At 37.5% G+C, this 25,787-nt stretch overlaps 1 protein-coding gene across 2 annotated transcripts in view; it reads right to left on the reverse strand.

Annotated features, from left to right (window-relative positions):
- The window catches only part of CysRS (cysteine--tRNA ligase, cytoplasmic), a 340,710-nt gene that overhangs the window by 184,487 nt on the left and 130,436 nt on the right, over window positions 1-25,787 (reverse strand). For both annotated transcript variants that reach the window (XM_090386775.1, XM_090386776.1), the window contains 2 exons: window positions 21,834-21,955; window positions 4,367-4,479 (listed from right to left, as the gene is read on the reverse strand). In XM_090386775.1, the coding sequence (XP_090242901.1) occupies window positions 4,367-4,479; window positions 21,834-21,955 (235 nt within the window). The remainder of the gene's footprint in view (window positions 1-4,366; window positions 4,480-21,833; window positions 21,956-25,787) is intronic.

A 25,787-nucleotide genomic window follows, 5' to 3' on the forward strand; every position in this document is an offset into this window, starting at 1 on the left:
AATGAGGCTAATTTGACCAAAGGCAGATGCCTTTGGTCAGATTGGTGTCAGATTAGCATTAGTAAAGGCACATGATGCAAGAAAGCAAGATTATATAGCATCAGCCAATAAAAAAAATAAAAAAAACCTTCTCATTTCACCTTGGAGCATCCACTCGCTCCAAGTGTTTGTTTAGTTCTGCCTTGAATCTATTTAAGCTATCAACTTCTACAATGACAGATGGAAGTCTGTTCCAGCAATCAACCACCCGCTGGACAAAGGCAAACTTCCACACATCTATCCTACAACTGTCTTTCCTCAATTTGAATTTATGCCCTCTCAGGCAATTATTCTCAGCAAGAGGAACAATCTCTCAGCAAAAGCCTTGAATGGTTTGAGAATGCTCAAACCATTCAAGGCTTTATACACCTCAATCAGGTCACCTTGCAGGTGCCTAGTCTCCAGACACTGTAATTTGCAAAACTTAAGCCTTTCTTCGTAAGAGCAACCCTATGTTCCATTCACTAATCTTGTTGCCCCTCTCTGTGCTTATTCCAACAGCTCTACATCGTTCTTAAAATGAGGCCTCCGGACCTGTATACAGTACTCAAGGTGTGGCCTGACCATTGCTTTATACAAGGAGATAATCACCTCCTTATCCCTGCTAGAAAAATTCCTGTATATCATTGACAAGACACCATGAGCAACTCTTACAGACTGTCTGCACTGCTCAGAAAACTTCATATCTGACTGCACAATTACCCCCAGGTCCTTTTCATTCTCTGCCACTGTCAGTGTAGCACCATACAGTTGATATGTTACTCTGGGGTTACTGCTTCCCATATGTAGTACTTTACATTTGTCAATGTTAAACTTCAGTTGTCACCTCTCAGCCCACCTGCTCAACTTTTCTAGATCCTGTTGCAGCAGCATACTGTCATTAGTAACCCTGCCGACCTTCGTATCATCTGCAAACTGGGACATTAAGCCTGATATATCATCATCAATATTATTAATAAATACAGAAAACAACAATGGACCTGGGGTACTCCACTATTAACATTAGTCCACAAAGAGCAGTGCCCATTGATTACCACTCTCTATCTTCTCCCACTCAACCATCCCTTTATGAACAGCAGCAATTTGCGCCCAATGCCACACTGCTCCAATTTGTGCAGCAGTCTTCTACGTGCAACAGTATCTAAAGCCTTTCTAAGATCCAAATATATATCAAAATTATTCTTTGCGTCCAGTTCCTTTGTGACTACATCATAGTATCTAATCAAATTGGTCAGACAAGACTTTCCCTTAACAAACCTATGCTGTGTCCGAGCTATAACTGAAGTCTTGTCTAGATCTTCCTGCAATGGCGCCTCCGTAGCCAGGTGGGCAGGAGCAGCAGTGCGTAGCACATGCTTCTTGATTAAATCGGGGTTCGAGCCCGTGAGCCACGAAAGGTCAGGGAATGACCACAGCATATCCCCGGAGCAATATGGCCTTAGTTGCTAATGCTCCTAAAAACCAAATAACAACAACAACATCTTCCTGCAATACTTCTTTAACCAATGCCTCCATTAATTTCCTTGGAAATTTGAATGACAGAAGTCAAACTAACAGGTCTGTAATTACCTGTGTCACCCTTTGATCCTCATTTGTGGATTGGGGTCACATTTGCACATCTCCAGTCCATGGGTACCTTCCCTGAGTCCAAGGAAGTGCTCATAATTATGGCTAAGGGTTTGCTTACTTTCTTTGCTGCCTCCTTTAATATATGCAAAGCACGTGAGTCAACTGAACACGTGGTAGAAGCAAAGGCTGTTGGCGTAAATTTGTATTCTTCTATGCACTGCAAAACTTAAAGTGTTGGGAATGAAATAGCATGTTGTTGTTGTCGTTGTTGTTTGGTTTTTAGGAGCATTAGCAACTAAGGCCATATTGCTTCGGGATATGCAGTGGTCATTCCCTGACCTTTCCGCATTCTCCATATTTGGTGGTGACGGTCTCGAACCCCGGTATAATCAAGAAGCGTGTGCTACGCACTGCTGCTCCTGCCCACGTGGCTACGGAGGTGCCATGAAATAGCATAAAATGCAAAACGTGTATCCAAAAGTTCATGTTTTACAAATGGTGTTCACCTATTCATCAATCGCATCATAGTGAAGTAAACATTGATGAAACACGTGAAATAGCAGATACAAATGTACTATTCAGTTTATATATTTATATAAAATTTTACACTGGAAAATGGTTTAAATAAAAAGTTTATGCTAGTCAAATTCCACGTAAAGGTCTTTGTTACTACTTATTTGTTTTATACCTATCGGGTAACTGTAAAACAAAACATTTCACTTTCTACTTGTCAAACTGCACTCTGAGACATGGATTATGGTTCTCTCTGACTATTCTATCATATGAACATTTCAAGTATTATCTCTCACATGCTCAAATATTATCTCATACTGTAATTACATCACTTTTCTTCATAAGCTAATATAATTACTATTTATATTGATAATGCAATAACTTCATTAACCTCCCATAAATTGGAGAAAAAAATAGCATAAATATAAATGTGTAGTATGAGACACGCGGTACTTGTCTTGCAATCACAAGTGACATATTTCACATTTTCATCATATGTGTGTGTGTTAAGTACACTGGTTATGCTCCACAATAATAAAAAAATGTTGGTAGCCCAAAGAATTAATCTTTTCTTAGACCTGTGGCAGCTAAATGATATTGACAAAGACATACAGGGTGTGATATCAAAATTTGCAGATAATATCTAAGTTTGGAGGGTGATTAATGACCACCATCAAGGGGTGTTCTTTCAGAACAACTTGGATAGGCTTCAGGGATGGTCAGAAAAGTAGTACCTATGTCTCAATACTGCAAAATTTACACTTGAGAAATAATAACCCAAAAATAACTTATATACATTTAAAGGACTTGAACTGAAAACAGTAGACTCAAAAAAAGGGATGTTTAGTTACAATACATGCAGACATGAAATTCTCCATGCAATACAGACAGGTAGCAAGGAGGTTACATGGTGTCTTATCAATGATTTATTGAACACTTGCTTGAAGTGCAAGTGTTGGCCATAATCCAACTGTATAAGGCAATGGTGAAAACCATACTTGGAATAGTATCCGAGTATGGAGATCACAGATAAAAAAAAAAAAAGAGAGAGAGAGAGAGAGAGAGAGAGAGAGAGCTTTTTGAATAGTACAAAAATTGGCAAAAAACTTAGTAAGACTGGCAAAAGTGTACAAGATCCTCAAGACACAGAAAAATGAACAAAAACATGATATTTCCATGGCTATATGCTATAAATGATAATAGAATGTCAAAAATTAGAATTACAGAGGAGGAGGTATATAACAGACTGCAGGAAGGTCTCTTAACAAGCAAGTTGCTAATTATTAGAATAAATTACTACCGTGGGTAGCTGAGGCTGATAAGCTTCATGAAAATTCAAAGGTCAGCTGTTGTAGGGACGCCTACATGAGGAGTGAAATGCATAAAGAGAGAGAGAGGTTTATTTTTATTTTATTTATTTATTGCATGCAGTAAAAGAATGGGGCTTCCTTGCATCATATGACTGGTACTAATATATATATATTAAGCAAGAATAAAGAATTAATATTTCACATAATAAAATTGCATTTGAATTGCATGCATAACATTTTAAAAGATACTTCATAAAAAATAATATAAAACTTTATTAATTGTAAATTACTAATAAAAATCACAGGTGAAATATATTTTTGTCCTTCATTACTGTCTAAGTTTATAAAAATAAACTTAGACAGTATGGCCATTCAGCCACAAGTCAAATTTACGTAACCTTTGTAACTGTTTCTAGGCGCCTCCATAGCCAGGTGGGCAGGAGCAGCAGTGTGTAGCACATGCTTCTTGATTAGACCGGTGTTCGAGCCCGTGACCACCAAATACGGAGGATGTGGAAAGGTCAGGGAATGACCACCGCATATCCCCGGAGCAATATGGCCTTCGTTGCTAATGCTCCTAAAATCCAAAATAACAACAACGTAACTGTTTCTGATGAAAGGATGATGATAAACATTCTGCCAAGCAGATCTTTCATACTAGAAATTTTATACAGGTTACTGCAGTGGCTTTCCCACTGCCTTCTGCAATTGTGATGGCAATTGGATTCAAACAAGCATGTATCAATGGGCTCTACAATATTAAAAATCAAATAAAATAATAATAATAATAATAATAAAAAATAATTTTATCTTTGAAATACATTCTGTGTTTCCAACTGTTTGGACTGTTAAAAGAATATTTGGAAGGACAGAAGTGTACAACTTTAAATATCATAAATAATTTCATGCAAGTCCTCTGAATTAGGAAGGCTTACCTTTCCCCATGGGGAAGCCCAGCATGGCTCTCCTTGCTTGGATGCTTTCCAAAGTGCAAAATCATTTGCATTTTTCTTTTCACTCAATTTGTCTTCTGAAACGCTCAAGTCCCCTAGTTATATAATTAATTTTACCTTAAATTCTTCAATGTAAAAATTGTGTGTGTATGTGTGTGTGTGTGTAAATGAATAAAAGAAAGCAGGTAAGAAAATAAACTAATGCAGACCAAGGCAGCCAATGCTAAACCTCAACAATGCATGGAGAATAAAATAAGAATAATAATGAAGGAAAGGAGAAAAAAAATTGAAAGGAATGACAAGTCAAAGGAAAGAAATAATGGAGGTAAAAACAGAGACAAAAGGAGATTAAAAAGGGGAGTAAGAAAGGAGGGAAAAGTAAAAAAAAAAAATTTTATAATACATATAAAACTTAATCAAGAAAGGATGTTACCATACAACTCACAACCTTTGCATCATCACTGGGTATCAACCACCAGAATTGCAAGCAATAACAGCAACATCGTGTCTCATTTCTGATGTAAAATACATGCCAATAAAGGTAAAACAAGGTAAAATGAAATTTGGTAGAAATTTTAGATTAAATTAATAGAAACCAAAATAAATAAAAGCAGAATGAAAGTGAAGAAATAACTTTATATATATATATATATATATATTTTTTTTTTTGGTTTTAATTATTTTACTTTCTATTAATTTTAATCTAAAATTTCTACAAAATTTCATTTTATACTTAACTTGTTTTTAGCCTTATCTGCATGGCTTTGTTGTTATTTCTTGCAATTCTGGTGGCTGACACTCGATGATGATGCAGGGGTTGCGAGTTGTACAGCAACATCCTTTCTTGATTAAATTTATGTTTTACATGTATTATACAATTTTTTTTTACCTGTTCTTCTTCCTTCTCTCTTTCTCTCCATTATTCCTTTCCTTTCACTTGTCACTCCTTCCAATTTTTTCCCTTCTCTTTCTTTCTTTCCTTCCATCACTTTATTCTCTCTCTTGCTCTCCCTTATTATTTTTATTTTATTTATTATATATATATATATATATATATATATATATATATATATTTAAATAATGGCTTAAAAGTTTAACATAAAATAAGAAAATAAATAAATATTATTTTTATTATCGGATATACCTGGGCTTCATGTGGAGGAAGTGCATTTTGGCTGTCCCTAATGATAGCTTAATATTTATTTATTTTCTTATTTTATGTTAAACTTTTAAGCCATTATTTAAATATGAATTATCGGATGGATATATATATATATATATATATATATATAAATGAATATTAAATGTAACCCCTTAAAGGAAATGTTTAAAAAGTTACATAGGATAAACAGGTAATCAGTTGATGAAATGGTTTCATCAAACAAATGGATTTCACGCCTGATACTACCTATGGATTCATCTAGTTTTATATATATAGAATTATTTTCTGTTCTTCCTTACTATAGTTTTTCCTTGGAATTGTTTCATATACAGGGACTTATTTCCTGTTCTTTTATAATTGGATCTAAAGTGATCATGTTACTTATATCCCAGGAATTATATCACATTCTTTAATCCACTAATTTAAATTAGTTCTTTTTCCTTGGGTGTATTTTCTTGCTAAATTAGATTCTTTATAAATTGAATTCTTACTATATACCTTTTTGGACTACAGATTATAATTATTAATCTATTTATATCTCAAAACAATTGATGATTCTTGTTTTCTATACTCTGATACGTTTACAATCATTCCCTTATATGAGACTATTCAGCTTCATATAACATAGCCTCATTTTGTCTCATGCATATATGTTTTTTGCCACTGTATTGTTCAACAATCTTTATTTATCTATTCACGGTAGTATGTTTATAATTTTGTATGACTTTATCACAGTAAAGTCATACTATTCCAACTGCATTTCTTTTTCCAACACTAATTTTCAATTATCTCCATACATTTTTATTCTAAATACGACAATAGAGGTCACTATTTTTTCCCACTGTTTTGCATTTCTTCGCAGCTTACTATTAAGTTCACTACACTACTATAAATTGCTTTATCATGTAGATATATATTGCCAATGCAGTTGAAATTTCCATGCATTCATCTATCAAATTTGATAGGATATTATGATGTGGTTACAAAGGAACTGGATGCAAAAAATAATTTTGATATGATACATTTGGATTTCAGGAAAGCTTTTGACACTGTTGCACATGGAAGACTATTGTATAAATTGGAGCAGAATGGTATTAAGGGCAAGTTGCTACAATGGATAAAAGGATGGTTGATCTCCACTAATCTTTAGTGGGACTAGTGGAGTCCCACAGGGTTCGGTGTTGGGTCCTCTGTTTTGTATATTTATCAATGATATTGATGAAGGTATATCAGGCTTAGTGTCGAAGTTTGCAGATGATACAAAGGTTGGCAGGGTTGTTAATGACAGTACTGGCAGTGTGTTACTGCAACAGGATCTAGATAATTTGGGCAGATGGGCTAAGAAGTGGCAACTGAAGTTTAACCTTGATAAATGCAAAGTACTGCATATGGATAGAAGTAACCCCAGAGAAACGTACCAACTATGTGGTACTAAACTTAAGGTGGTAGAAAATGAAAAAGACCTGGGAGTAATTGTGCAGTCAGATATGAAGTTTTCTGAGCAACGCAGACAGGCTGCCAGGGCAGGTCATGGGGTTTTGTCAATGATATATAGGAATTTTGCTAACAGGGAAAAGGAGGTGATTGTCCCTCTGTATAAGGAAATGGTCAGGCCACGCCTTGAGTACAGGTCTGGAGGCCTCATTTTAGGAAGGATGTAGATTTGCTTGAGAGTGTGTACAGAGAAGGGCAACAAGATTGGTGAGGGGAATGAAGGGATCCTCTTACCAAGAGAGGCTTAAGTTCTGCAAATTGCAGTGGCTGGAGACTGGGCACCAGCGCGGTGATCTGATTGAGGTGTATAAGGCCTTGAATGGATTGAGTATGCTGAATTCTGACGGGATCCTTCCACTTGTTCAGATTATGAACTTAAGGGGGCATAAATTCAAATTAAGAAAAGACAGATGTAGAATAGATGTACGGAAATTTGCCTTTAGCCAGCGTGTGGTTAATTGCTGGAACAAACTTCCATCTGTCGTTGTGGAAGTTGATAGGTTAAATAGATTTAAGGAGGAACTGGACAGGCATTTGGAGGGAATGGTGTGAATTTTTTTTTTGGCTGATGCTGCATAAGCTCATATACTTGCTTTCTTGCATCACATGCTACTACTACTGCTACTCTGATTACTGAATATGTGCACTTGTTTCATCTCCCCACTTTTTTCTTTCTGCTATGTATGTTTTTCCCGCCAGCTTATTTTCACTATGCATTTCTTGAAATACTCCAGGTATTGTTCACTTTCACTTTATTATTATATGGTAGACTCTCAATTTTCCGGGATAGATGGTAAAAAACAAATCCCGGATAATTGATTTCCCGGTTAATCCAAAAATACAGAAGTCCCCGACATATGTAAGATACATTCAGGATTTCTTGCTTCGTTGAGTTTTATGTAACTCGGGAATGACTAGTAACATATTGCTACTATATTATTATTGGCAAATCTGAATTCAGCGCGATACTTGTTAATGTTTGACCATTTTCATACATTCTTATTAGTTTAATTTTCTGATCCAAATCGATCGCTTTCCTTTTGTTGGTATATGTACTAGTACCACTGTCACTTATTCTCTTAGTTGGCACCATGATAACGGTCAAAATGAAATTTTCTGTAAAGAACTTCACAGGGTTAAGGCGAAAACTCAGTATTATCACCTCATGCGAGCTCACATTTTACTAAAGCACATTTCTGAAGGTCAATAAAAACAATTTGCATTTTCTGTTTTATTGGGCGTTTCTGTTAGTGCAATCTATTATAAACGGGTTGTGAACTCGATCTTATTGCATTTGCGATAATAAAAATAGATGAAATTCTGTGGGTTTTTATGTTATTATGGTGAAGAGTGTGTGTGTCCTTCACTGAAATCTTCAGTCATATAAAAAAAAAAACCCATAAATAATTGTAAGAATCTTCTCTTTTTTCCCTATTTTTTTGCTTTTTACTCTGATCTCACTTGTGCAATTTGTGCGTTCCGTCATCGTTGTTATTGATTGCTTATTATTATTATTATTGTTTTTTGGTTTTTTTTGTTGTTTTAAATTTTACAATCCTAAAAATAAAAAAATTGAGTGAAAACAAATTTATGTTAATCCATACTTGCATAAGTCGGGGACTTACTGTATCGAAAAATTTTCAGCAACCTACGTAAAAAATATGGCGATAAATAAAAAAAACTTACCACGTACTGCTTGTGTGTCCAATACGATGCTTCTCTTTATTTTTTGCAAAGTCGATTTTAAATCTAATAGCTTCCCTTTATTTTTTACAATGTCGCGTATGGTTTGGTCACCAACATTATAATGGTTCATTAGAGATTTAACGGATGCACCGTTTTCAAACTTTTGAATAATTTCAAGTCTTTGTTTAACTGAAAGTGCAACTCTTTTGCATTTACCCATCATTTTCGTGATTTCTAAACAAAAAAAAAATATATATATATATATTTACTATAAAAAAAAAATTTGACATCCCTGACATAAATAATGAAACAAAATTTGTCTTTTTGCGGTGCGACGGAACACAACAATCAACGCGACGCACAAAAACAAACTAAACATTTGGTCTTTCTCTCTCTTTTTTTAGTGGCGGGTGTGAAGTCAGCGGGGGTTGCAAGATAGTAGGCACATTAATCTCCTAATGATGACTTATAACGCCACTTCTTGTCACTTATTTACGACTGGCAAAACATCTGTTTATACCTATTCTAGTTATTACTTGAATTTTATGATTTCTGGTTGATTTTTTTTTTTTTTTTTAAATTTTGAGTTTTGAAGTGTCCTGTTAATCCAATCCCAATAAATCTGCCATACTTTCGGTTTCATTTTAGATTCTAGGCATGTTTTGACACATATTTTTACTTTCAATACAAGCATTTGGTATTAGCCCCAGTTTATACTAATGCTTACAAATGCCAGAGCCCTTACTATAAGGTTCACTTCACTTACACTTCACAGCAAGCTTAGCGTTATTTAATAACTTTTTCTTTGCTTCTTATCTTTCTGCTGTCTATTTCTACTGTTCTTCCCATTCGTAAAACTATTAGTGTTCGTATCACCCTCATGTATATGAGGGTGATACGAACGTTCCTACTAACCTACTTCTATTACTATTTTTCATCTTTATTTATTTAAAATACTCCTTTTTCCCTTACCCATCCTCAATTTAATACCTCACCCTATACCATGTGCTTGTTCCAAATTTATTTATTGAATCATTGAATTCCTATCTATACAAAATAAATCCTACACTAAATTCTACATATTTATATTAAACATATTTATATTAGTCATATTTATTCTAACTTGATCCTTATTTTTACCTAAATAAATTACCCTGTGTTGGGACTACCTTGTCCATACTGTATTAGAATATGCTAATTTCATTTTCGTTGCTTTGTGGCCTTTCACTTTTCTTCTACTACTATAGACAAGTATGGAAATGCAGTTCCCGATACATGGTCTAGTGTAGTCCCCTGATGAAATACCTGATCATGCATCAATATTTATTTCAGCTGACATCAGATCAAGCATATTTGCCTTACCTATCTTCGACCATTTTCTAAATATGTTTCCCCCCCATATCTGATGGGAGTTTTCTTTTCTTTGCATTTTATTTTTATTTTATTAGTATTTTGATGTACAAATTTTACTTTACAGTTCTTCCACTTTCTATTGGCTTAGTAATTCAGTCCATAATTTTCTTAATTCATCATAACCTTTAGGATAATAACAGTCTTTCACAAATCTACTATACTTCTTTTTCTACTTTCCTCACCCTTCTAGTTACTGACACTTTGTGTAACTTTCACATCCATTTATGCATACTTTATTCAATATATTAATACAAACTTTTATATATATATATATATATATACACACACTGAGGACATGAGTCAAATGAGAATGAGAATTTAAATGTCTACATTTAAATTATATGCCACCTTGGGTACTAATTTAGGGATTGGTAATAATGCTTCTGATGAACAGAAGGGCATATTAGCTGGCTGTTCTGTATGCAAGGGGAATGATGTGTAACAGCAGAGATAATATAACATTCACAGTGTCCAGTACATCCAAGCTGCTGCAACATTGCTATTCAGCTTCTTACAGCATACTGGTGTATGGAAAAAGCGTAAGTTGACAACTGACTGTTATGCTCATAAGGTCAGTCATTACTATGGCTGAAGATTATGCTCATGTTGTTGTTCTTCAACTTGCAGGGACTGCTGCCATCATAAACAATATGAGGCATCATATTCCTGCCTCGCATTGTTTGGCATTATAAGAATGCAAAATGGGATGACCTGCAAGATTTCTTTTCTTCTTTTCCTTGGTCGGATTACTGTTTCAAAACTTCTGATATCGACGTTTGCTCAGATGGTGTCAGTGAAATTATTCTTGCAGGAATGGAATCCTTCATCCCACATTCCACTTTAAAATCTCGTCCTTTATCTAAACCTTGGTTTTCCAATAAATGTGCTAAGGCTGTTCAAGAGAAGAACATCGCATTAGCATTAGCATTTTAGCATTAGTAGAGGCATTTGATGCAAGAAAGCAAGCTTGTGCAGCATCAGCCAAAAAAAAAAAAAAAAACCCACTTCCACTTCACCCCTCTGTTCGTTCAAAATACCTGTCCAGCTGAGCCTTAAACTTATTTAGGCTATCAACCTCCACTACAAGGGATGGAAGTCTGTTCCACCAACCAACCACCCGCTGGCTAAAGGCAAATTTCCGCACGTCTATCCTACATCTGTCTTTCCTCAATTTGAATTCATGCCCTCTCAGGTGATTATTCTGAGCTAGAGGAAGAATCCCATCAGTATTGAGCATGCTCAAACCATTCAAGGCTTTGTACACCTCTATCAGATCACCTCGCTGGTGCCTAGTCTCCAGACACTGTAATTTGCAAAACTTAAGCCTTTCTTCGTAAGAGCACCCCTTTGTTCCATTCACTAATCTTGTTGCCCTTCTCTGTACTCGTTCCAGCAGCTCTACATCCTTCTTGAAATGAGGCCTCCAGACCTGTATACAGTACTCTAGGTGTGGCCTGACCATTGCCTTATACAAGGGAATAATCACCTCCTTATCCCTGCTGGAAAAATTCCTGTATATCATTGACAATACTCCATGAGCTACTCTTGCAGCCCGTCTGCACTGCTCAGAGAACTTCATATCCGCCTGCACAACCACCCCCAAGTCCCTTTCATTCTCTACCACTGTCAGTGTAGTACCACAGAGTTGATACGTTGCTCTGGGGTTGCTGTTTCCCATGTGTAGTACTTTACATTTGTCAATGTTAAACTTCATTTGCCACCTCTCAGCCCATCTGCTCAACCTTTCCAGATCCTGTTGCAGCAGCATAGTGTCAGTAGTGTCCTTGACAACCCTGCCAACCTTTGTATCGTCTGCAAACTTGGGCATTAAGCTTGATATACCATCATCAATATCATTAAAAATACAGAAAACAATAATGGACCCAACACTGAGCCCTGAGGGACTCCACTAATAACATTAGTCCACGATGAGCAGTGTCCATTGATTACCACTCTCTGTCTTCTCCCCCTCAACCGCCTCTTTATCCATAGCAGCAATTTGCCTCCAATGTCACACTGCTCCAATTTGTGTAGCAGTCTTCCATGTGCAACAGTATCAAAAGCCTTTCTAAGATCCAAGTATATAATATCAAAGCTATTCCCTGCATCCAGTTATTTTGTGACTGCATCATAGTATCCAATCAAATTGGTCAGGCAAGACTTCCCCTTAACAAAACCATGCTGTGTCCGAGCTATAACTGAAGTCTTGTCTAAATGATCCTGCAGTGCTTCTTTAACAAGTGCCTCGATTAATTTTCCTGGAACAGAAGTTAAGCTCACAGGTCTATAATTACTTGTGTCAGCCTTTGATCCTCCTTTGTGAATTGGGGTCACATTTGCACATTTCCAGTCTATGGGTACCTCCCCTGAGTCCAAGGAAGCTCTCATAATTATGGCTAAGGGTTTGCTTACTTCCTTTGCTACCTCCTTTAATATAACTGGATAGATCCCATCCACCCCGGGTGCCTTTCTTGGGTTTATCTTCAACAGTTTCTCCTCCACTTTACTCCCAGTTATTTCAAGATTCTGTAGCTTACTGCTAGAGTTGAATACACCTCTGGCATTCCCCTCGCTGAATAACTCCTCATGTGTGAATGTCGATGCAAAATATTCATTTAGTTTGTTAGCTACCTGAGCAGGATCATCAACAGTTGACCCATCAATATCAAGTGGACCAATCTGATTCATCCCCTGCCTTCTAGAGTTTACATAAGTAAAGAACTCTTTGCTGTTTTTCTTTGCATCCCTTGCCAAGGATTTCTCGTAATCTGTCTTCGCCTGCCTAACCTCCTTTGTAACTTGGTTGCATATCAACCTGTATCTATCATAGGCTTCTGTGTCATGTGTTAATTTGTAAGTATCCCATGCATTTTTCTTCTCTGCCATATGCTTCATTAGTTCATCTGACATCGCATATCGTAATCGGCTTGTTTCTAATTCTTCAGTTTCATTTTCTGCCTACAACAAAGCTTGCAACAATTGTAAAGCAGTTTATTAATCAGTCCAAACTAGAGTTTGAACAGGCTAAGAGTAGAAAACTTGCATCTTGCCCTAATGGTAGCTGAGGGTTCTGGTCTCTTGCCAAAGCTATTGTCTGCAACTTTTGTCCATCTCTGCTCCCACCTCTGTCCAAACCTTCTGTTGTCACTTCAGCCAAGGATAAAGCTGACCTGCTAGCATCCCATTTCTCTTCCAACTCATGTATTAATGATCTCGGTAAAACACTTCCCACCATTCCCAACACACTCCATTCAATGCCTCCTGTGGTCTTCCATCAAAAGGATTTTGACGAATCTTGATGCTAAGAAAGCTCTAGGTCCCGATGGTATTTCTCCACTTGTCCTCAAAACCTGTGCTCTTGAACTTACTCCTGATCTTTGCCGTCTTTTTTCACTTTCTTATTCTGAAGGTGTTTTTCCTTCTCTTGGAAATTTGCTCATATCTAGCCAGTTCCTAAAAAAGGGTGATAAATCCCTTCAATCCAATCATTGTCCCATTGCAATTACTTCTATTCTTTGTAAAGTAATGGAGAAATCAATTAACCGCCAATTCTTAAAACTACCTAGAAACCTTCCGTTTGATCAACGATTGCCAGTATGGATTCCGTTAGTGTCGATCCAATGACGGAATGCATACTGACGGAATCCATCAGTGTCGATCCACTGGTGATATTCTGGCATATGTTACCCATTTATGGATAAATTCAATGGAAAAGTTCGGTGAAACACAAGCAGTTGCTCTGGACATCTCAAAGGGTTTCGATTGTGTTTGGCATAAAGGTCTTCTAAACAAGTTTCCATCTTATGGTCTGCCAACTATTTTTTGTAATTGGTTATCCAGTTTTCTCTCTGATCGCTCACTGAAGGTGATGGTAGGTGGCACTCTGTCTTCTAACTTCTCCACAATACCGGTGTCCCCCAAGGTTCAGTTCTTTCCCCCACTCTTTTCCTCTTGTATATTAATGAGCTTCTTCCATTGACTCGAAATCGTATCCATAGTTTTGCCGATGATAGCACATTGCATTCCACTTTCCATTTTGAGAAACCTTGTCCTGATCAATCAGTGTCAACTTCTCGAATATCTGCTACCAATTCCTTAAATACTGATCTCCAGGTAATTGTCCAGTGGGGCAAGGACAACTTAGTTGATTTCAATCCTTCTAAAACTCAGTCTTGTCTTATATCTCGCAAAAAGGATTCTTCTGCTCCCATGCTTATCTTTGGTGACACTCCGATTTTAGGGGCAAAATGATATATCTCTTTTGGAGATTACCCTGGCTTCTAATCTCTCTTGCACAAGCACATTACAAATATTGCTTCCTCTGCATCTAAAAAACTTGGTTTTCTCTTTCGCTAACGGCATTACTTTTCTTCCAAACAGCTGTTCACTCTGTACAAATCACAAATCTGCCCTACTACGGAATACTGTTCCCACATCTGGGGTGGTGCCCCCAAAACCTCTCTCAGGCTTCTTGATTCTGTTCAGAAAAGGGCAGTTAGGTTAATTAATGATTCATCTCTAACAGAGTCTCTTCACTTGCTGTCTCATAGACGTACTGTTTCTGCTGCATACCTCTTCTACAGATATTTTCATGGGCACGGTTCTTCTGAATTGGCGTCTATAATTCTTGCTCTCTCTTTCAAAACAGTCCGAACACGTGCCGCCACCAGCCAACATCCATTTACTGTCCAACTTCAAACTCACAGAACCAACTTTTCATCTTCCTCGTTTATTCATTCAACTGCCGTTTTCTGGAACAACCTTCCTTCATACGTATTTCCTGTAAAATACAGTCTACAGAAGTTCCAGTCTAATGTCAACGAATATCTTCTTTCATCTTCTCAACCTCCAACCCAAGCACAGTACTAAGTACTATAGGTTCTAATACCGCTCGTGTTTGGGGTTTACATAGCGTCGTATTGACAACTAATTAATTAAATTTATTGATCTTACTAATTTCAAATATCATGCCCCAGACTAGAGCAGCAAAGCAAAAGGCACAAAGTGGCAGGAGTGCTGTGACTTAGGAGAGAACTGAGGGGGGGGGGCGATTCTCCAATGCTTCACAGCCTAAAAAAATGTGCAACTTGGGGGAGAACTGAGGGGGGGAGGGCAATTCTCCAATGCATCACAGCCTAAAAAAATGTGCAACTTGTGAAATGTTTGCCGAACTCTATGGAACAGAACATGATCTAGCCAAGGAGGATGTCTTTGCATGTGCCAGGTGCAGAGTGTGTCTAGAAATTAGGCATCAACTCAGCGTTCTACTGGGAGTCTATGAGAGCTTGAGATGTAGGGTAGATGCTCTCGAAGAAATTAATATGAGGGGCCTGTCAAGGCTCTCAGCTGCCCAACTCAATGCCAGAGCTCACTCCGGGCATCAGGTTATTTGTTTTTTTTTTTCTTTTTAGGAGCATTAGCAACTAAGGCCATATTGCTCTGGGGATATGCAGTGGTCATTCCCTGACCTTTTCGCATCCTCCATATTTGGTGGTCATGGGCTCGAACCCCGGTCTAATCAAGAAGCGTGTGCTACGCACTGCTGCTCCTCCCCACCTGGCTATGGAGGCGCCGCTGGGCATCAGGCAACACAGCGGCAATCTCCAAGGCAGAATGCGCTGGTCCCGAAGGAACTAGTTATTGTTGGTGACTCTATTGTCAGGGAGACGGGGAATATATTGTGTAAAAAGCATAGATGGAACAGGACTAGGGTATGTCTGACGTTGTAAAGCATATATCATCTTTTAAGGGCATAAAAAAAGGTGATATTATTGTACACGTTGGCACCAATGACATTAAGAGTAGGAGATGTGCAGATTTACTCAACAAGTACAGGTCAATGTTGCAAAAAAGTCGTGAGTTAGGGTAAAATTTGAAAGTGTCTGAAATTCTGCCCAGACACGATAGGAGGGAGTACATGATGAGAGCCTTGTCAATCAATTTGGACCTAGAGGGAATAAGCAAGACTCAAGGGATAGAATTTTTTCAGCGTGGTCTGTGCTTGTTAACAGGAGAGACTGCTTCTACAGGGATGGGATACACTTAAATAGAAAGGGTGCAAGAGTATTTGCTGATGCTATCGAGGCAGTGTTAGGTGGGTAGGAAAACTGCTAGCTTGGGAGGGATTCACAGACTAAAAGGTTAAAAGTAGCTGCAGGCAGAGGTGAAGGTGATTCTTGCACAACTTCTATTAGAATAAGTAGCTACCTGGAATGAGGAGTGATGGGGGTTTCAGGGACTGCTGGCAGTCATCGTGAAACAGGTGGGTATATGAGATGTGTTAGAGTAACTAATAATAAGGATAGGTACATGTATATTTGCATGTATACCAATGCTAGAAGTATAGTAAATAAACTTGATGAATTTGAAGTGTTGGACAAGACATCAAAGGCGGATATTGTTGGGATAGAAGACGTGGTGTCACACAGATATAAGGAATGCAGAACTGAAATTTGGGGAGTACAATGTGTACAGAAAGGATAGACAGGATAAGAAGGGAGGAGGTGTTATGCTTTTAATTAAGAAAAACAAAATCAAAAGAAGTGCATCCAGTTGATATAGATTAACAGTGCACTGTTGAGTCTGTTTGGTGTGACATAAGCACGGTGAAAGAAAAATAAGAGTAGGCGTGTGTTATAGGCCTAATGACTCGAATGAGTACAATGAACAATTGTAGAGAGAAGTAAGAGTGGGCTAGTAAATCAGAATGTCTTAAAATGAGGGATTTTAACTTCCCAGATATTGACTGAAATTTGTGGGTTGGTCACTCACACACTAGTAAGACTTTTGTGAATATATTGGATGATTGTTTTCTGCAGCAGCATGTTCGAGAGGCAACCAGAGAGAGTAATACTCTTGATCTGGTTATCAGCAGTGATCATTCGTGTATTAAAAATTTGCAGATAAAGGAACCACTAGGTGGCAGTGATCACAGTGTACTGATGTGGGGTTTACTTAAAGATATAATTACCATCACGGGCAAAGAAAAGGGTTTTTGCTTCCGTAAAGGTGAGTACAGTGGTCGAGACAGTTTTTAAATTCTGTACAGTGGGATCACTTGATGATGTTACAAAAAGTAAATTCTACGTGGGAAGCAAGGAATTAATTGTGGAAGCTACTAAAAGTTTCATCCCTATTAAGAAATATTGTTCAAGTTTTAGGCCTAAATGTTATCAAATGAACTAATGAGACTCGTGACAGAGAAGAAAAATGCATGGGACGCATATAAATTATCAAGCAACTCAGAAGCCTATGGCAGATATAAGCTAGTCTGTAATCAGGTCACAAAGGAGGTTAGGCAGGCGAAGGCAGATTACGAGAAATTTTTGGCAAAGGATGTTAAGAAAAACAGCAAGGATTTCTTTGCTTATATAAACTATAAAACGAAGGGGATGAATCTGATTGGTCCACTTGATATTGATGGTTCAACTGTTGATGATCCTGCTCAGATAGCAAACAAACTGAATGAGTATTTTGCATCTACATTCACACATAAGAAGTTATTAAGGTTTGAAAATGGCAGAAGGTTATCCAATTGTAGCAGGGTGCTTAATGATTTTGTAATAACTGACAGCAAAGTGGAGGAGAAATTGTTGAAGTTAAACATAAGAAAGGAACCTGGGGTGGATGGGATCTATCCAGTTATATTAAAGGAGGCGGCAAAAAAAAAAAAAAAAATCAACCAAGCAAACCCTACCAAAATTATGAGAGCATCCTTGGATTCAGGGGAGGTCCCCACGGACTGAAGAAGTGCAAATGTATCGCCAATACACAAAGGGGGATCGAAGGGTGACACGGGTAATTACAGACCAGTTAGTTTAACTTCTGTTCCGTGTAAAATAATGGAGTCACTGGTTAAAGATGCAGTGCAGGATCATCTAGACAAGCCTGCAGCAATAATTCAGACACAGCATGGGTTTGTTAAGGGAAAGTCTCGTCTGACAAATTTGATAGGATATTATGATGTGGTTACAAAGGAACTGGATGCAACAAATAATTTTGATATCATATATTTGGATTTCAGGAGAGCTTTTGACACTGTTGCGCATGGAAGACTATTGTACAAATTTGAGCAGAATGGTATTAAGGGTAAGTTGCTACAATGGATAAAAGGATGGTCGAGTGGAAGAAGACAGAGGGTGGTAATCAATGGGTGCTGCTCTTCATGGACTAATGCTATTAGTGGAGTGCCACAGGGTTCGGTGTTGAGTCCACTGTTGTTTTGTATATTTATCAATGATATTGATGAAGGTATATCAGGCTTAGTGTCACAGTTTGCAGTTGATTGAAAGGTTGGTAGGGTTGCTAATGACAGTAATGGCAGTGTGCTACTGCAACAGAATCTAGAAAATTTGGTCAGATGGACTAAGTGGCAACTGAAGTTTAACCTTGACAAATGCAAAGTACTGCATATGGGTAGAAGTAACCCCAGAGAAACGTATCAACTGTGTGGTACTACACTTAAGGTGGTAGAAAATGAAAAAGACCTGGGAGTAATTGTGCAGTCAGATATGAAGTTTTCTGAACAATGCAGACAGGCTGCCAGGGCAGGTCATGGAGTTTTGTCAATGATATATAGGAATTTTGCTAGCAGGGAAAGGAGGTGATTGTTCCTCTGAATAAGGCAATGGTCAGGTCATGCCTTGAGTACTGCGTACAGATCTGGAGGCCTCATTTTAGGAAGGATGTAGATTTGCTTGAGAGTGTACAGAGAAGGGCAACAAGATTGGTGAGGGGAATGAAGGGATCCTCTTACCAAGAGAAGCTTTAGTTCTGCAAATTGCAGTGGCTGGAGACTAGGCACCTGCGTGGTGATCTGATTGAGGTGTATAAGGCCTTGAATGGGTTGAGCATGCTGAATTCTGATGGGATCCTTCCACTTGTTCAGATTATGAACCTAAGGGGGCATAAATTCAAATTAAGAAAAGACAGATGTAGAATAGATGTGTGGAAATTTGCCTTTAGCCAGCGGGTGGTTAATTGATGGAACAAACTTCCATCTGTCGTTGTGGAAGTTGATAGGGTAAATAAATTTAAGGAGGAACTGGACAGGTATTTGGAAGGAATGGTGTGATTTTTTTTTTTTTTTTTTTTTGGCTGATGCTGCATAAGCTCATACACTTGCTTTCTTGCATCACATGCCACTACTACTACTACTACATAAAAAAAAAAAAAAAAAAGATTCTCTCCAAAGCCACTCTTTCTGAAGCAATTGATTACTACACTTGAGGCAATAATCAACTGCTGTGCAATGCAATACTGTCCCAAGCAATAGACTTCCATGTGCAACAGTGTCAAAAGCTTTCCTGAAATCCAAGTATATATCAAAATTATTTTTTGCATCCAGTTCCTTTGTAACCACATTATAATAACCAATCAGATTTGTCAGACAAGACTTTCCCTTAACAAACCCATGCTGTGATGATCCTGATGATCCTGATCTAGATGATCCTGCAATGCACCTTTAACCAGTGACTCCATTATTTTACCCAGAACAGAAGTTAAACTAACTGGTCTGTAATTACTTGTGTCACCCTTCGATGCCACTTTGTGAATTGGGGATACATTTTCACATCTCCAGTCCATGGGGACCTCCCATGAGTCCAAGGATGCTCTCATAATTATGGCTAAGGGTTTGCTTCCTTCCTTTGCACCTCCTTTAATATAACTGGATAGATCCCATCCACCCCAGGTATCTTTCTTATGGTTAACTTAAACAATTTCTCCTCCACTTTGCTCTCAGTTATTACAAAATCATTAAGCACTCTGCTACAATTTGATAACCTTCAGGCATTTTCAAACCTTAATAACTCCTCATGTATGAATGTAGATGCAAAATACTCATTCAGTACATCTCCAGTCCAGTTCCAATGGACCGGAGACGTACAAAAGTATCTCCAATTCACAAAGATGGAACAAAGGGTAATATGAGTAATCAGAGACCAGTTATAATGGAATCACTGATTAAAGAAGTATTGCAAGATCATTTAGAGAAGATGGCAGTTATAGTTCAGATACAGCACAGGGTTGTTAAAGAGAAGTTTTGTCTGACCACTTTGATTGGATATTAAGATGTTGTCACAAAGAAACTGGATGCAAAAATAATTTTGAAATCATATATTTGGATTTCAGGAAATCTTTTGATATTGTTGCACATGGAAGACTACTATACAAATTGTAGCAGTATAGCATTTAGGGCAAGTTGATGATATGGATAAAGGGATGGTTGAGTGGACGAATATAGAGAGTGGTAATCAACGGACAGTGGTCTTTGTGGACTAATGTTATTACTGGAGTCCCTTGTGATGCGATGTTCGGCCGATTATTTTCTATACATATCAATGATATTGATGAAAGTATATCAGGCGTAATATCCAAGTTTACAGATGATATGAAGGTTGGCAGGGTTGTTAATGACAGTAAGCTACTGCAACACGATTCAGAAAAGTTGGGCAGATGGGCTGAGATGCAGAAACTGAAATTTAACATTGATAAATGCAAAATACTGCATATGGGTAGCAGTAACCCCAGAGTAATGTACCTAAGTGTAGTAATGTATCGGTACTACACTCAGGGTAGTGAAAATGAGAAAGATCTTAAGGCACTTGTGCAGTCAGATATGAAGTTTTCTGAGCAGTGCAGAGAGGCTGCCAGAGCAGGTCATGGGGACTTGTCAATGATATACAGGAATTTTGCTAGCAGGGATAAGGAAGTGATTATCCCTTTGCATATGGCAATGGTCAGGCCACACCTTGAGTAGTGCATACAGCTCTGGAAGCTTCAATTTAGGAAGGATGTAGAGCTGCTGATACGAGCACAGAGAATGGTAACGAGATTGGTGAGGGGAACAAAGGGTTGCTCTTACCAAGAAAGGGTTAAGTTTTGCAAGTTGCAGCATTTGGAGACTAGGCACCTGCAAGGTGATCTGATTGAGGTGTATTAGGCCTTCAATGGTTTGAGGAAGCTCAATGCTGATGAAATTCTTCCTCTTGCTCAGATTATGCACCTGAGAGAGCATAAATTCAAATTGAGGAATGATAGTTGTAGAAATATGTCTTTAGCCAGCAGGTGGTTGATTGCTGGAACAAACTCTCATGTGTCGTTTTGGAAGCTGATAGCTTAAATAAATTCAAGGAAGTACTGGAAAGTTTTGGAGCGATGGGTGAAATGGGGGCTTTTTTTCTTTTTCTGATGCTGTATAAGCTTCCTTTCTTGCATCATATACTCCTACTAATGCTAATGCTTGGGGTTTGATATAGTTATTTCTCAATTTTTATGAACTGTTTTGGATTATAAATGTATAAATCTGTCTGGGAGCATGGAATGGTTTTCCATATTCATAGAGAATTTAAAGAATAAGAACAGAACAGACAACCACTATCAAAAAACAGACAGGAAATAAAACAGCAAGAACTCCATTTTTTGTTATTTAAAGCAGTGGAGAAGTGCAATTTTTGCACTGTATCCAGGTAACTGTTTAATTTGATAATATCTTCAATTATCACCGGGACAGATGTTAGGTTAGTCAAACCAAAAAATAATGTAGGCAAGATTGCTCCATATGAAAGACCAAAAATTTATTTCCTAACTGCTAATTTTAAAATTTGTAATTTATTAAACCTACTATATATTTTATATACTAATGGTGAAAATGATGATTGAATGTAAGACTGTATCAATAAAAATACACAGTACCTTCTCCTTCATGTAGAGATTTTAAATCTCCAAATGCTTCAGGAACTAGTTTTGCATAATGGTGTCCATCTGCTTGATCAAACTTTATTGTATCAAAATATACAGATCCATTTGATTCATATCTATAAAACAAAACTGCAGTAAGATATAAATTTTCTACATGCATAAAAATAAAACACTTAATTTTATAAAATCATCTAATACAGTGGTTCTCAAACATTTTGCCCAAGGTACCTCCTAAAATTATTGTAGGCAAAGAATGCTAAGAAAGGGGAATGTTTTTGTTTCTTGCATGTGTGTACTGTATTATGGGGGCTTAGAGGGGAACAGGCATTCTGTGTGTTATCAGACGCTCAAGCCTAAAACACTGATGGATCCAATATCTTTCTATTTTAGAAGATTTAGCAAAAGTCCAGTTGGCAAGCTTCCCTAAAATCCACTCATTGGAAAACCTTTTATGTCACTTTGGTGGCAACGAACACGTAGAGTGATTCTCTTCAAGATGCCTGGTCAGTGTGAAGATGAAAAGACCAAACCCGCCAGCAATTGATTAAATATGACAACATGACAGAACAAAAGGTCCTCAGTCTCGAGCGGCTTTAACTCTCCCTCCTACAGCAGCCAGAGGATCAGAGTGGAAGCAGAGAGTTTAAAAAATCTCTGGGTACAATCAAGCTGCCATGCATGGAAACTGAACTTGGCCTGCTACAACATAAGATCACTCATTGGTGATGATGGGATAATCATCAGTAGCGATTATTTAAAAAATGAATTAGAAAATGTGAATTGGAATATCATTGGCTTGGTTGAAACAAGAAGAAGAAGAAATGAATCAAGTTTATGAACTGGAAATCTGCTGTACCCCAATGGAAACAATGAAAATGGTGAAGGTGGAGTTGGCTTTCTGGTCCATAAAGATATTAAAAACAACATTTTGGAATTCCAAAGTACATCACCAAGGGTGTCAAGACTACTACTCAGTATTTCTAAGAGGTACAAACTAAAGGTTATAATGATAAATGCACCAACATCAAGCAACGATGATGAAGAGGTAGAAGAAATGTACACTGAAATTGAGAGATTTCTAGATGAACAGAAAACTCACTACACCATCATTATGGGGACTTCAATGTTAAGGTTGGAAAGAGACAAAACAGCACAGAAATGGAAACTATAGAAAATTTTGGAATTGGTGAAAGAAATGAAAGTGAAAGACTTGTGGAATTTGCAGAATCTCGAAAGACTGTCAGTAATGAACATTTTTTTCAAGAAAAGGATGAAGAGAAAGTGGACATGGAAGAGCCGAAATGGATTAACGACTAATAAAATTGACTTCAACCTCACTAACAGAACATATATTGTGAACGATGTTAGTCCTGAACAAGGTAAATGTTGGAAGTGATCACAGAATGGTAAGACACACACACTTAATATAGATGTAAGAAAAGAAAGGAAAAAACTGACTTGAATAAATAATACGAAGATCTTTGAGATAACAAAAGAGAAAAAAAAGCAGTATGTACTGGAACTTAGGAACACGTTTGAGCTTCTGCAGACCTTTCAGGACCAAGATATCGACAAGGAGTTCAACAACTTTCTGAAAGTGATAAAGCCCAAGAAACCTATAGGTAAAAAGAAATCCAAAGAAGAAAAAATTTGTCAAGAAACGTGTCACAATGAACCACAAGGTAAACACTGACAAGGACAAAACTGAGTACAGTAAGACCTCCGTATTCACGGGGGATACATTCCAAAACCTACCGTGGATGGCTGAAACTGCAGATATAATGAAAACCTGCTAACCCCTTATATAACATGATTTTCTTGCACGTACATACGTACAATAAAGTTTAATTGATAAATTAAACACACAATAATGTAATAATAAAGTACAGCAGACTCTCGATTTACCGGGATTCGATTAACTGGGATACTTTAAGACTCAAATTTAAAAAAGAAAAAAAAAAAAACAACCAGAAATCATAAATTTTAAGTAATAACTAGATAAGTATAAACAGATATTTTGCAAGTCGTAAATAAGTGACAAGAAACGGTGTTATAAGTCATCATTGGGAGATTAGGGTACCGATTATCTTGCAACCCCCGCTGTCTTCACACCAACCATTCAAAACAAAAAAAAAAAAAAAAAAGAGACCAGATGCTTAGTTTTATTTAGTGCGTTGTGTCGATTGTTGTGTTCCGTTGCACTGCAAAAGGATGAATTTTGATTCATTATTTATGTCAGGGATGTCGGATTTTTTTTTTTTTTTTTTGTTTAGAAATTGCAAAAATGGCAAGCGCAAGAGTTGTGCTTTAAATAATGGGAAGCACTGTATTGGACACGTGAGTAGTACATGTTAAGTTTTTTTCTTGGTTAACTGCAGGTAATTGAATCAGCGGACACATTAGAAAGAGGCTCAGAGAGGACATAAGAAGATTTAACACATGAAAAGTATCATAAACATTAAGGGAAAACAAAGGTCTTAAAATCAGCAGTCATGAGCAGTAATTCAGAAAGAAAAATAATACTAAATCTGAAGAGTAGTGAATAGAATTATGTGGGCTACAGAACTTGGCAACCAGGCACCTCAGAGGTGACTTGATTGAGGTTTACAAGGCTCTGAGAAGGATTGTTGTTGTTGTTTTGGTTTTTAGGAGCATTAGCAACTAAGGCCATATTGCTCTAGGGCAGTGTTTCTCAATCTTTTTACTCTCGTGGCACATTTTCCAAAGAAGAAAAATTTCGCGGCACACCTACGTAGTCATAGAAGAAGAAATTTCTAAATTTCGCGGCACACTTGGAAAATTTTGCGGCACACTAATGTGACGCGGCACACCCTTTGAGAAACACTGCTCTAGGGATATGCGCTGGTCATTCCCTGATCTTTCCGCATCCTCCGTATTTGGTGGTCACAGGCTCAAATCCCGGTCTAATCAAGAAGTGCGTGCTACACACTTCTGCTCCTGCCCACCTGGCTACGGCGGTGCCCTGGTGGGCAGGAGCCCACCAGTGCACCTCCGTAGAATTGAATTCCAGAACTAGCGGTACCCCTAGTTCTGGAATTCAATGATTTTTTTTTTTTATTTTGAAAATTTATGTAGAATTCACTTGCCATATCCAATATGACACTTAATATTGATAGTGGTATGCACATAACACTGATTCCATATTATTAGGCCTATATCTGGATCACTACATAGTTGATTGCTAAGAATTGTAAAATTTAATGGAGTTTAACAGAGTAATTGACACTTAAAATAAAATAATGAGATAGACAAAAGAAGAAGAAAAAAAAAATTTTCCAAAAAAAATTTCACTGTGATGGCAACCATCACAGTGAATCAGATGATAATTGAACAAGATAAATTAGCTTGTTGCAAGAGGTAAGAGTGAAGGGGATTTCTGTTGCTAAGAATGATGAAAGTGATTTTAAGCTGAAAGAAGCATTGCAGGATCATCTAGACAAGACTTCAGTCATAGCTCGGAAACAGCATGGGTTTGTCAAGGGGAAGTCTTGTCTGACTAATTTGATTGGATACTATGATGTAGTCACAAAGGAACTGGATGCAAAGAATAACTCTGATATCATATATTTTGATCTTAGAATAGCCTTTGATACTGTTGCACATGGAAGACTGCTGCACAAATTGGAGCAGTGTGGCATTGGAGGCAAATTGCTGCTATGTTGAGTGGGAGAAGACAGAGAGTGGTAATCAATGGACACTGCTCTTCTTGGACTAATGTTATTAGTGGAGTCCCTCAGGATTCAGTGTTGGGTCCATTGTTGTTTTCTGCATTTATAAATGATATTGATGATGGTATATCAGGCTTAATGTCCAAGTTTGCAGATGATACGAAGGTTAGCAGGGTTGTTAATGACACTAATGACAGTACACTGCAGCAACAGGATCTATAAAAGTTGAGCAGATGGGCTGAGAGGTGGCAAATGAAGT

Source organism: Mastigoproctus giganteus, chromosome 12, assembly GCF_048544385.1.
Source record: "Mastigoproctus giganteus isolate SK-2022 chromosome 12, ASM4854438v1, whole genome shotgun sequence".
NCBI classification, from domain to species: domain Eukaryota; kingdom Metazoa; phylum Arthropoda; class Arachnida; order Uropygi; family Thelyphonidae; genus Mastigoproctus; species Mastigoproctus giganteus.